General features: G+C 54.2%; 2 protein-coding genes across 2 annotated transcripts in view; both read left to right on the forward strand.

Moving 5' to 3' along the window:
* Window positions 1–5,660, forward strand: part of SSPO (SCO-spondin) — a 51,067-nt gene extending 45,407 nt beyond the window's left edge. Inside the window, 14 exon segments of the mRNA NM_001081710.2 lie at window positions 18–176; window positions 346–462; window positions 913–1,051; window positions 1,191–1,393; window positions 1,538–1,665; window positions 1,758–1,900; window positions 2,014–2,060; window positions 2,851–2,888; window positions 2,890–3,069; window positions 3,410–3,505; window positions 3,663–3,723; window positions 4,018–4,148; window positions 4,796–4,946; window positions 5,515–5,660. Coding sequence (NP_001075179.2) covers window positions 18–176; window positions 346–462; window positions 913–1,051; window positions 1,191–1,393; window positions 1,538–1,665; window positions 1,758–1,900; window positions 2,014–2,060; window positions 2,851–2,888; window positions 2,890–3,069; window positions 3,410–3,505; window positions 3,663–3,723; window positions 4,018–4,148; window positions 4,796–4,946; window positions 5,515–5,537 — 1,616 coding nt within the window. The 3' untranslated portion in view covers window positions 5,538–5,660.
* Window positions 5,661–10,806: 5,146 nt separating this feature from the next.
* Window positions 10,807–13,150, forward strand: part of ZNF862 (zinc finger protein 862) — a 38,125-nt gene continuing 35,781 nt past the window's right edge. Inside the window, exon 1 of the mRNA XM_038559188.1 lies at window positions 10,807–11,118. Coding sequence (XP_038415116.1) covers window positions 10,807–11,118 — 312 coding nt within the window. The remainder of the gene's footprint in view (window positions 11,119–13,150) is intronic.

The following is a 13,150-nucleotide window of genomic DNA, read 5'->3' on the forward strand; positions in this document are numbered from 1 at the left end:
CCATCTTATTTCCCCAGACTTATGCCAGTGGAGTCCTTGGGGGCCCTGGAGCCCCTGCCAGGTGCCCTGCAGTGGGGGTTTCCGGCTACGCTGGAGGGAGGCAGGGGGGCCCCCCAGAGGGGTCTGCCGAGAGCCATGGGCTCAGACTGAGAGCTGCAACGTGGGGCCCTGCCCAGGTAACCCCATCATGCCATCTGGAGGAGGCGTGGGGACAGCAGCATACAAGCTGGCACCTGAGGGGGATATTGCCTCTGCTCCTGGAGGCGCGCAGAGGAGCACAGGGTGCTGTCGTGGGGGCACAACAGAGTTGGCCCCCAATACAGACTCCTACTTTCTGGTCCTCAGGGGAGAGCTGCAAAGCCCGAGACACCGTGCCGACCCCTGACTGTGCCAACCAGTGCCCTCGAAGCTGTGCTGACCTCTGGGACCGCGTGCAGTGTCTGCAGGGACCATGCCACCCAGGTCCCTGGGAACCCTAGGGCCTCTGACTGGTGCATCCTATTCTGCTGCCTCTTGCTCCCAGAGAGCATGTGACCTGCGGGCAGGGGGTGTGCTGCTGTACTGGATCGTGGGTTACAGGGCAGCAAAGCGGATCCTTGAGTCACTTTCAGCAACCGAGTAGGGCTCCTGCATAGAGTGAGCCTTAGCCAAGGTGGACTGTGTCCGTGAGGGTGCTCTCAGCAGCTTCAAGGGATTCCTGAGGTGGTGTCCACACAGAGGGGGCTAGCATGACCCCTTCCTGTGCCCCAGCAGTGGGAACAGTATGGGGACCAGATCAAGTGGGGACTGGGGGACTGAGGGCGGGAAGGGTACTCCAGTGTCAGCTTGAGGCTCTGGACTCGGTCTGGCTGCCAGAAGGATCCACTGTGGGTGCCTGCCCTGAATCTTGCTTGTCCCCTCCCCCACCCTCAGGCTGCCGCTGCCCCCCTGGCCAACTGATACAGGATGGGCACTGCGTGCCCATCGCCTCATGCCGCTGTGGCCTCCCCAGCCCCAACGCCTCATGGGTGGTGGCCCCAGCCGAGGTGGTACATCTGGACTGCAAAAACTGGTATGGCTGCCCACTGGTGGCTAAGGGGAGGGATGTGGAGCTCTGGTTGGGTGGGCTCGGGGCAGGTCAGGGCAATGGGCATTACAGGGATGCAAGGGCTCTCTTCACCCTGACTCATGCCCTTGACCCCTGTCCACAGCACCTGTATCAACGGGTCCCTGATGTGCCCATCCCATGAGTGCCCCATCCTTGGGCCTTGGTCTGCCTGGAGCAACTGCTCTGCTCTGTGTGGTGGGGGCACTATGATGCGGCACCGGAGCTGCAAGGAGGCTCCTGTGGGGGTACCCTGCCAGGCCCAGGACACAGAGCAGCGGCAGGGATGTAACCTGCAGCCCTGCCCTGGTGAGTACCTGGGGTGCCGTGTGCCTGTCCTTCCCTCTGGGGCCACTGAGCTCAGGCCCCTGTCCCAGCTGGAGTTCGCCAGGGCAGGTGGTGGGGCCTGGGCAGCCCCTTCACTGGTATTCCACCTCACTGTGTGCCCCCCAGAGTGCCTACCCGGCCAGGTGCTCAGGGCCTGTGCCACTTCGTGCCCATACCTCTGCTCGCATCTGCAGCCCGGTGCCAACTGTGTGCAGGAGCCCTGCCAGCTTGGCTGTGGCTGCCCCGGAGAGCAGGTATGTTAAGGTGCCATGTCCTGACTCCCGTGTGTGTGGGGGGGTGCAGAGAAGTGGTGATCTGAGTATAACTGGAGCCTATACCACCCCAGCTGCTGCACAATGGCACGTGTGTGCCCCCTGCTGCGTGCCCCTGCACCCAGAGCTCTCTGCTGTGGGGCCTCACCTTGACCCCTGAAGAGCAGTCCAGGGAGCTTCCCCCAGGGACTGTGCTCACCTGGAACTGTACCCGCTGGTGAGGGCAGGGGGGGGCTAGGGGTAGGGAGGGTGTGGAGGGCAGGGTTGCTGAGGACAGGGGTGGGGAGCAGGGCCTGGGATGCCTCCGAACACATGCTTCTCTCTTCCCAGTATCTGCCAACAGGGAGCCTTCCGCTGCTCTCTAGCCGACTGTCATGGTGAGCTGTGGCTGTCTGGGCCCCTGCCGGTCCTTCCAAAGCCAGGGTGGGGTTGGCCCTGGTGTGAGTGAGGGTCCTGCCTGCCCTTGGCAATGCTATCTCTTTCAAGAAGCCCCTTCCCAGCTCTGTCCACACTGGTGTTGGGGGCATTCCTGCGTGCGTACTGAGCAGGGCTGTGAGCAAAGCAGGAGGTGGAGGGTTCTTTCCCCACAGAGGAGAAAGCCAAGTCTGAGAGGGAGAGCTAAAATAGGACCCTCATCTGGCAGTCCCCAGGAGGGTTGTGTCTGCCCTGCACTGTTTTGCCCCCATCTGATCAAAGTCAACAGGCCTTTGCTGAGGCCTCACACGTGCCCAGCCCTGGTGCTCTGGGCTCTGTGCAGATTCAGAGACACACAGGTATGGTGAGCCCCGAGCACCCCAGCCTGGCTGTTGAGGGCAGACTCACCCACCAGAACAGAGATAAGAGATGGTTCTGGCCCACTGACAAGCAGACTACACCCACAGGGTGGGAAATCATTGCCACAAATGGAGAGGTCAAAGTGGACAGGCCTGGTCAGGGGAGGCTTCTTGGAGAAGGCAAGACTCGAGTTAGGCCCCACTAGCATTTGGGAAGGTAGATAAGAGCAGAGGGGTGTGATTGGAGGCCTAGAAGTCCAGAGGCTGCTGGAGCCGAATGGGCAGCTCTGGGAGGGAGGAGGGACTCTAGAGGTGCCTAGCGTGGGAGTGGGGAGAGCGAAGGCTGCACCCAGGGCTGACCCGAGTGGTGGTGGTGGGGCGTCTTCCCTGGCAGAGTGTCCCTCTGGAGAAATGTGGCAGCAGGTAGCCCCCTGGGGACCTGGGGTCCTGCGAGCGGACGTGCCAGGAGCCCAACACCACGGAGACTCTGGGCAACTGCAGTGCGGGGCAGGCCCCAGGCTGTGTGTGCCAGCACGGGCTCTTGCGCAGCCAGGCAGGCCTCTGCGTGCCCACAGACCACTGCGAGTGCTGGCGCCACGGGCATCCCCACCCGGTGAGACACCACAGCCCCTCTGTGCCACCCAGCCGTCCCCAACCCAGGCCTCCCTCCATCAGGCCTCCCTCCCATCAGGCCTCCCTCTGGTCCACGGGCTCCTCCCCCTATGCCAGGGCCTGCCCCAGTGGGCAGCTTGGTCATCAGCTATCACACTAGGACAGTCTCTGGGCTCTACCGGCCCACCTCCCTCCTGAAGTCCTGTTGTTGACTTCAGCCTCTGGCCACTGTCCTGACTAGATCCCCAGGCTGGTTTCAGGGATGGTAGTAGTGTAGAAAAGTTGAACAAGCAGAGTGATGGAGATCGAGATGGAGAAGAGGCTGTCTCCTATCTCCCCAGCCTGGATCCGAATGGCAGGAGGCCTGTGAAAGCTGCCGCTGCCTCCATGGGAGGAGTGTCTGCACCCAGCGCTGCCCCCCCCTCACCTGTGCCCAGGTACCCACCAGCAGCCCTGCTGCCCTCTCAGAGAACCAGGAACTCCCTAGGTTCCTTCCTGAGTCCCTTCCCAGAAGCTGGTCTTAGGGCCTCAAGCAGGCAGTGTTGGGCATTGGGCTGTCCTCCTGAGTGGACTGGGGGGCCACTCCCTCTGCAGGACGAGGTGACCATGCAGGAGCCAGGGAGCTGCTGTCCCACTTGCCGCCAAGTGACTCTGGGTATGCAGAGGACCTGGGGTACTTCCTGCCATGCTTTTGCCTGCTCTGGGCCCTTCTCCTAAACTGGCCCCTATGCCCACCCTAGGAGGCCTGCCTTCCCCGGTGCTGCCTACCATGGGGATTAGCAAAGTGGAGACCCCCAGTGCTGCACCACGGCACCTGACCACCCTTGCCCCAGCCGCCACAGGTACCCCTCAGGTCCACACGCTGTCCCCTCCACCTGGAGTCCCCTCAGGGGGGCCTTCTTTCTCTGCCCTGCCCCCACCTCCTGCACTCACCTGCTCCTCCCCACAGAGGAGCAGTCAGCTTCCTGCCGGCATCTCACAGAGCTGCGCAACCTCACCAAAGGCCCCTGCTACCTAGACCAGGTGGAAGTGAGCTACTGTGGTGGGTACTGCCCATCCAGCACCAATGTCATGCCTGAGGTGAGCGAGGGGGCTGCTGTGCACCCCCAAGGGCCTACCACTGCGAGCCTAGACCTGAGCAAAGCCCAGGGGAGATGAGGGACGAGGTTGATCTCAAGGGAAGATAAGCCAGGGATGAAATTTTCCCGTGTGGTGACTTCCACCTACTGCTTGGCTCCGTGCCCCTCAGCAGGGCTTGGGCTCAAGAGCTTACTGCAGGCCTCCACCCCTACGGGGGGCGGGGGGGGGGGCGGCAACGGGGACGGACAGACAGGGGGGCAGGGACGGACTGCTTCTGCTGTGGGCCTACCAGGACATCAACAGGAAGGGCATGAAGGAGCTAAATTAGGCTCTAAAATCACTGCCTATCAGGTAGTGAAGAAAAGCTCGGTGGGACATAGCATTGTCCCGGACATTCCTGGCAAGGCATCATGAGCATGTCCCAGAGGATGGCCAGACTGCTGCCCTGCACTTGTTCTCCTGGGACCCAGAGGGCACAACCCTGCTCCTCCCCCTCCCCCACGGGTTGGCCCAGCTGGACAGGGAGTGTCAGGGTCTGGCTCTCCCTCCACTGGGGAAGGCCCTGGGGTGGGGTGGGGGGAGACAGGTGGTTGGGGCCCACTGCTTGGCCCCATCCAGCTGTCCAGCTCAGCGGAACCCTCCCGCAGGAGCCGTACCTGCAGAGCCAGTGCGGCTGCTGCAGCTACAGCCTGGACCCCGAGAGCCCCGTGCGCATCCTGAATCTACGCTGTCCCGGCGGCCGCATGGAACCGGTGGTGCTGCCGGCCATCCGCAGCTGCCAGTGCAGCGCCTGCCTTGGTGGGTCTGGGGGGGCGCTGGTGGGGGGAATTCCAGGGTGGAGTGGGGACAGGGGCAGGCCTTCCCAAAGGCACCCATTTCCCAACTCACAGGCCCCCATGGGATTCTTCCTCCCTGACCCCTTCCGACCTGCTCCTTCTGCTTCTCTGCTCTGTTGTTGAGTTCTCCTCCAATAGACACAAGCTTGGGGGTTTGGAGTCCATCAGAGCTGCTGATCCATCAAACCAGCCCATCTTTCCTTCCTTGCTGAGCACCCGTGACCTTAGCCTTACCACCGGGCCGACAATGCCCACAGGCTCTTGGGAGGGCTGAGGGAGAGCACAGGTGTGAAGCGCCTGCCAGGTGCCTGCTTATCCTTAGGTCCCCGAGGCCACACTGTGGCAGGGGAAAGAAACAGGTGCAGGGGTGCTGATACCTAGCCTGGGTAGGGTACAGGGCAAGAGCTGGTCTTTCTCTGGGCTTCTTCCTCTCCTGCCAGTTTGCTCCACCACCCTCCCTCCAGCTGCATCCCTCCCCAGCCTGACCACTGCCTCTTTGCTAGTGCCTCTCCCCCTCATTTATCCTCCAGGAGGTGATTTCTCAAAGCACTGATGGCTCAGCTGCATGAGGCTGCCTTGCCCCACTGATGCAATCACCAGGCTTAGAGGCACTGTCCCTTTCCTCCCCGGCTGACCAATCCACTCCATGCCCTGGTACCAGCATATCCCAAATAAAGTGACATTCGCAGCAAGCCTGTGTGCAGAGTCTGCTTCTGGGGACCAGAGGGGGAAGGGGGGCAGAATGGGTCTGAGCCCTGCACAAGGACTGTCTCCAGGAGGCTTCTGTGAATCTGTCATGCTGGTGAACTTGGGCGAGTCACTTCCCATGTATATGCCTGTTTCCACATCAGCAGGTTGCATATAAAGTCTGAAGCTCTCTGGTGCATGGCTTCTGCTAGCCAGTTCTGCCCCTTTTTCCCGCAAAGAGTTCCTGTGTAGCTGGTGCCACCCAGCCCCACCACCCTCTCCTGCTTCCAACTGCCAGTCCCCATCATCCAGAGAAGACTTCAGTTCAGTTCAGAGTGTCCTTGTCGTGGACACTCAGAGTCCATGTGGATAATCCATTCAGTCTTCACTGCCTCAAGTGCAATGACCTTCCCCTTCATTCCACAATTCAGCCGTCTGCAAACACTTTCAAATATTTACTTACCGATCATGCCTTCCCATCCTTCCGGCTTACTTGCTCTAGTTCCCCACCGCTATCATTTATTTCAAATTCACTGAGCCTACCAGGTTCTCACTTTTCATTAGCTGCCTCCTGTTGCCCCTCAGGATTCATGGTCTGCACGGTGATTCTCAGCACCGACTGCACGTTAGAATCATCCGAGGAGCTTTTGAAACCCTACCAATGCCCAGGCCCCATCCTGAACCCATTAAATCAGATTCTTTGGGAGCCTTGTGGGTAATTCCATGTGCGCCTAGCTGGAAATGAGAACCGCCTGTCATTCTAAATCACTCCAATGCAAGTACCATGAAATCCTTTGCTTTTCTAACTCCATTCATACCCACCTGGCAATACTCCAACTCAGAGTAATGAGTTTCTAGACAGAATTTTTGCAGATGGGGTGTTTTTACCTTATGTTTGTGATCACAAACCTCAAACAGGCCTTTAATTCAATCTGGCCATCCTACCTACTCTGTTTCCCCATGAACTCTATTTCTTTTCTCTGCAATGACTATGCATGCCTTCTCTCTGCTGCCCTCCCACCCTGCTCTTCACTTCCACGAGATGACCTTGTATCACAGAGATGTCATCAGATGGGAAAATCTGTAACAAATCTACAAAACAAACCTCCATCCACTCCATCTTCTCCTTCTTCCCACATGGTGTCATCTAGAAGTGTCCCTTACCCCTGGAAAGGGCCCTTGGTACTGTGGTCCTGGTTCCTTGCATCATCCCACCTATGCTTAAACCATCAGTTCCTTTCCCATCAGAAGCAGAAACAGAAACATGATCTTGTGTCTCATATTTAGCCTCCTGTCTTGATCCCACTCTCTCTCTCTTGATCTCTTGATCCCCACTTCTCTCCAGATACTGCCCCATCTTTCTGTACTTATTTTTAAAAATTTATTCATGAGAGACAGAGAGAGAGAGGCAGAGACATAGGCAGAGGGAGACGGAGGCTGCCCGCAGGGAGCCCAATGTGGGACTCGATCCCAGGACCCCGGGATCGTGACCAAACGCAGACAGACACTCAACCGCTGAGCCACCCAGATGCCCCATCTTTCTGTACCTTTTCATGGAGAAACTTTTTCAATTAACAATGCTAGCTGTCTCAACCACCTCAATTCCAATTTTTATTTTTTTTTAAAAGATGTTATTTGAGAGAGAGCACAAGAGAGAGATCACAAGCAGGGAGGAGGGGTAGAGAGAGAAGAAGACTCCCTGCTGAGCAGAGAGCCTGATGCAGAATTTGATCCCAGGACCCTGGGATCATGACCTGAGCTGAAGGCAGATGCTTTACCGACTGACCCACCCAGGCACCGTCACCTCCAATTTTTAAACCCTGAGAAAAGAGTTTGCTATAATGAGACAGGGAAGAAATAACTCATGGGTAGAAATACAGCTTTCCAGGGTACATACAGAGAGGTACAGTTATGGTTGAGCTGGGAGCTGGAGATTAGAAGGCCACCTGGAGTCTTCCGTCTCATTTCTGTGCATTTGTCTCATTGTTCTTTCTCAACAACACAGGCTCCCCTCCCAGTGACTGCACCTGGCCAGAGGGAGGCTGCTGGAAGCACACAAAGCCACAAACTGACTATATTTGGAAATAAGAAATAGGGCCTATCCAGAGGTAATTAAGGTCAAATTAGGTCATAAAGCAGATAGGATTAGTGTCCTTAGAAGAGAAACCAGAGAGCTCATCCCGCCCCCCCACCATGAGTACACAGAGAAGAGGTCATTATCAGCGTGCAGCGAGGCTGTGACACCTGCAAGCCAGGAAGAGAAGTCACACCAGAACCAATCATGCTGGCACCGGATCTGGGACTTCCAGTCTCCAGAACTCCAGGAAAGTAAATTTCTCTCTATGTTGTTATGGCAGCCTGAGCTGAGGTCAAATATTACAGTTCTACTCACATGGATTGAACTCTCACATTTCTAGAAAAGGTATTCTTATCAACCCCTGCTGAGTTTAGCTCTCTTCAACCCTGGATAGGAGAACAGAGCTGAATAGCAGAGAATGGTTACTTGGGACCTACTCAGGGGTGATAATCAAAATACTTAACAATCAGTGTGGCAATGTAAAAATTTAGTAAAAATTTAAAATAAAAAATTTTATTTTTTATTTAGAACTTTAAATTGTGACTTAAAACACACATATGTAAAAGTACATCAGATATTTTAATAGTTAATTTTACCAACGCCTTTATAATAATCACTTCCTTACTTCCTGTCATTTTCCCTGTATGTATACATAAAGGGAGGGCCACAGGAGCTTTCTGGAGTGCTGGAAATTTTCTGTATCTGATCTGAGTGGTGGCTACCTGGAACACGTAAAAACACATCTAGGGTAGCCTGGGTGGCTCAGCGGTTTAGCACCGCCTTCGGCCCAGGGTGTGATCTTGGAGACCTGGGATCGAGTCCCACGTCAGGCTCCCTGCACGGAGCCTGCTTCTCCCTCTGCCTCTCTCTCTCTCTCTCTCTCTCTCTCTCTCCTTTCTGTGTCTCTCATGAATAAATAAATAAAATCTTAAAAAAAAAACACATCAATTTACACAGTTAAGATTTTTGCACTTTACTATTTATTATTTATACTATTATTATTATGCATATTACACTCATATATTACAAACCAAACAATATATTGTTCTAATTAGTTCTTATAATTTTATGTCTGTAACCAGGACACAGGGGTGCAAGAGCATCTGACTTAGGGGGTCCCCAACAGACCAGCTTCGGCCACTCACTGCTGACAAAATCTAAAGGCAGGGAGGTGAGCAGTGGTGAAAGGAATTTATTTCAGTAAGGCGACCACTGGGAAGACAGCAGACTAATGTCTCAAAGACTATCTCCAAAATGCTGAAAATACTTCTAGGTTTATAGGAGGACAATAAGGGACACAAGTTGGTGGGTACAGGCAGATGTGCAGGAAAGGTCAGGTGGATCATTATCTTGAGGTCAGTCATGTGGGGTCTTGGAGCTTGGGGCAGTCCTTATTGTTTGAGGGGAGGGTTTTGGTTCCCATCAGAGGATGCTTTGCCTGAGTTGAGACATAAGCTGGAAAGAGTAATCAGTTAGAAAGTAGAGACTGAGGTCAAATTAGAGGCAGGTGAAGTCTTCTTTCATGTCTTTGAAAGATAAGGCTCATCTGGTTAAGCATCTGCCTTTGGCTCAGGTCATGGGATTCCAGGATTCTGGGATTGAGTCCCCCATTGGGCTCCCTGCTCAGTGGGGAGCCTGCTTCTCCCTCTCTCTCTCTCTGCCCCTCCACCTACTCATGCGGGCCCTCTCTCTCTTTCTCTCAAATAAATACATAAAATCTTAAAAGAGAGAGAGAGAGAGAGAAGAAAAGGGAGCAAGCATATTTTAATTGAGTTTGGTCTTCTTTCTTTCCTCCTTAAATTCACCCTCTACTCTGCAGTATGACTTACCCAACTAAAGTGCAAATTTGCCCACACCAGTCACCAGCTTAAAACTCATTTCAAACACCCTAAGGTAGCATACACTGCCTTCCACATCCAGCCCCCAAGTATCTCTCCAGTGCCATGTCCCATAATTTCCTGCCTTACACCATCCCTGCACATACCGTTTGCTCACCTGTCTGGCTTTGCTTATGCTATTTCTTAGGGCCTACTGTCCTCTTAGCAACAACTTTCTTCCTCTTCTGTTTTAGTTAGCTCAGGTTACCATAACAAAATACCATAGACCAGGTGGCTTAAACAGCAGATATTTATTTTTTCACTGTTTCAAGTGGGAGTTCAAGGCCAGATGCCAGCATGGCTGAGTTCTGGTGGGAACTATCTTCCTGGCTTACAGACAGCTGTCTTCTCACTGTTTCCTCATCTGGCGGAGAGAGACAACAAGCTCTCTGGTGTCTCTTATAAGGACACCATTCCCATCATGACAGTCCCATCCTCATGATCTCCTCTAAACCAGTTTACCTCCCAAAGGCCCCATATCTAAATACCACCACACAAGGGTTACATACAAATTTGGGAGGTACGCACTTCCACCCACAGCACCTCACCTCTCTAACACCTTACCCTTAATCCAGTTCAGGTGACACTCCCTCAGGAAATCCTTGGCCAACCATCCCATATACTCCCACCACCATACCCTAGATGGTGACAAAGTGTGCTTTGGTAGGGTCTCGTGCTTACCTCTTTCCTTTTCCTTGTGTCTTTATTTTATAGTTACCTGTTTTTGGTCTGTCTCCCCAGTAGACTGTAAGCTCCTTGAAGGCAAAGTTTTGTTTCATTCAGCTGTGCATTCCCAAACCTTGCACCGTGCCTGGCACATGGTAGGCAACCAATGGTGCTTTTTTGAATGAATGTAACATAAAATTTTTTAAAAAACTAAAATTAATAAAAAGGATTGCCCTTCTAGATTAAATAAAATCTGAAACCTTCAAGGTTGACACCGACCCTAAAAGTGCGAGGGAACAGACGCAAGAACAGGCAGTCTAACAGCGCGATGAGAACGCTTGGCCCTAAACGCAGGGTCCCAGGGTGCCGCCGCAGGTGCCACCGAATCCCCAGCGCCCTCGAGCCAGGCGGGAAGGGCGGAGAGCGAGCTGCTCGGCGTCCAATCAGGGCCCCGCATTTCGGGAGCCAATAGCAGCTTGAGAGCCGCTGAACGAGGCCGGACTACGCTTCCCGTGATGCCCCGCCGTCTCGGGCCCGGCGGCTGCCGTAAAGCGGTTCGCTCGGTACGACGCTCGTCCCCGCCGCTCGCCTCTCCAGGCGCCGGGAGTGTTACTGCTCCCCCGACGTGCGAGAGCCAGTTCCCGGCCGCGCGCCCTCCCCGTCCGGGCGCCCTGCCCTCCGGGGGCCCCGGTCCCCAAAGTGGTCGCGGCGGCGGCGGCGGCGTCCTCAGGCCAGGCCGCGGGGGGAGGGGGCGGCCTGGAGGCAGTGGCGGGGTCTCAGCACCGGCCACCGCAGGCGGGGCCATGGAGCCCAGGGAGTCGGGGAAGGTAGGCCTGGAAGGGCCCTGGGGCCGCCCTCCCCCGTCCCGTAGATCCCTGACCTGGGCTCCCGCGAGGCGGGCGGTACGGGCGGAGGCCCCGCGGATGAGCCAGCCTTGCAGGGAAGGACTCGCCCGCTCGCCCGCCGCCGCTCCCTCCGCACTGGGGCGGCCTTCTCCGGGCGGGGGTCGCAGGGAGGAGCGAACGAACCCGCCCCGAGCCCCGCGCGGCCTCCCTGCCCCCTCAGTCTCCCGCCGCCGAGCCGCCCTCAGCGCAGTGGGCGCTCGCTTGATGCCGGGGCGGGGGACCGCCCAGTGCGGTGGTGGAAAGGTGCCTCGCACAGCTCCGTCCGGAGTGTCCAAGAGGCCCAGCGTGTTTTAAGCCTGAGTAGGACCGTAGTGGAAGCCAACGGGGTAGGGATTCCCGAGAGTAGGGTGAGGGTTTGGCGATGACTACATCCTCCCTCCCAAGAAAGGGCCCAGAAGAAAAAGAGAAGGCATCTGGCATACTTCTTGCCCACTTAAAGTTGCTAGCGTGTCTACTTCGTGTAGTATCTGAGCATTGACGGGAAGTATAGCCATAAACTTCCTTCAGGCTTGGGGCAGGAGGCTGCGCTGGAAGAAATGGTAGGAGAAAGTGCTCGAGGGTAGAGTTAAGCGAGTTTGACAGGATTGCTGGAGCTCGGAGGCTTGACCAGCTTGGTTGTAGCCATTTGACGTGGACACAGTGGCAGCCCTTGGGGACTAGGATCTTTCTGGATGTTCTTTGCTGCCTGCTGCCAGTTCTTGAGGATTGTTTCTTTGGCACAGGGGGAATTCCTTCCACAATGTTTTCAAGTGTGTATTGAAGTCTCTCCTTAAAAAAAAAAAAAAAAAAAATCAACGAAGAAAGTTAACAAACATATGTGGTCAGTGGTTGACCGAGGGAGATGGTGGGATACAGGACACACACGAGGTGACCACGTTCCCCGGAGGAGCCCTCCCACAGATTTGTGTTCAGTAAGAGGACAAGCCTGGAAGGATTGTCCCATGGACAAAAGAGAGAAAGGATGATGAGGTTGTGTTCACTCTGTAGCTCCTCTTGGAAAGGCTGGGAAGGACTCAGTTACCAGAAGTTACTCCCTGCTTAAGCCTCTCTTCACACTCGCACCCCTCCACAAGCTACAGTGATGCATTTCACAGTTGAAACAACCAAGGTAAACCCTCTGACAAATAAAGCTGCACAGAACCTAACTAAAGAAAGATTGAAGGTGAACGGTGCACCAGCCTCATGTTAAGCATTATAGGAATAGCAGAGAAGTAAAGGAACTGGCCCTTACTCTCAGATAGTATCTGCTGATTACTTTCAATTAGACCTAGTTTTGGGAGCAAAATGTAATGGGGAAGAAGGGTCATAAGCAATGGGCATTGAAAATTGGAATTAGTGATTTGAGGTTGATTTCAAGCTATTCTGTGTAGTTGTAGGCTTTCTTAGCTTTTGTTACATTTTATTTTTATTTTTATTATTTTTTTATTTTTTAGAGAGCAAGCAGGTAGGGGAGGGGCAGAGGGAGTCTTTTAAAAATTTTTTTGTTTAAATTCAGTTAATTGACATATACTATATTGTTAGTTGAGGTCAGTGACTCATCAGTTTTATGTAACACCCAGTGCTCATTCCATCAGGAGCCCTCCTAATGCTCATCACCCAGTTACCCCATCCCCCGCTACTTCCCTTCCAGCAACCCTCAGTTTGTTTCCTATGATTAAGAGTCTTATGATTTATCTGCCTCTCTGATTTCATCTTGTTTTATTTTCTCCTCTTTTCCGCTCTGATCCTGTTTTGTATCTTAAATTCCACATAAGTGAGATCATATGATAATTGTCTTTCTCTGATTGACTTATTTCACTGAGCATAATGCCCTTTAGTTCCACCCACGTTGTTGTGAATGGCAAGATTTCTTTCTTTTTTTTTTTTTTTTTTGATGGCTGAGTAGTAGTCCATTGTATACATATACTACATCTTTATTCATCTTTCTGGACATCTAGACTCTTTCCATAGTTTG

This window comes from Canis lupus, chromosome 16, assembly GCF_011100685.1.
Source record: "Canis lupus familiaris isolate Mischka breed German Shepherd chromosome 16, alternate assembly UU_Cfam_GSD_1.0, whole genome shotgun sequence".
Classification (NCBI taxonomy): Eukaryota; Metazoa; Chordata; class Mammalia; order Carnivora; family Canidae; genus Canis; species Canis lupus.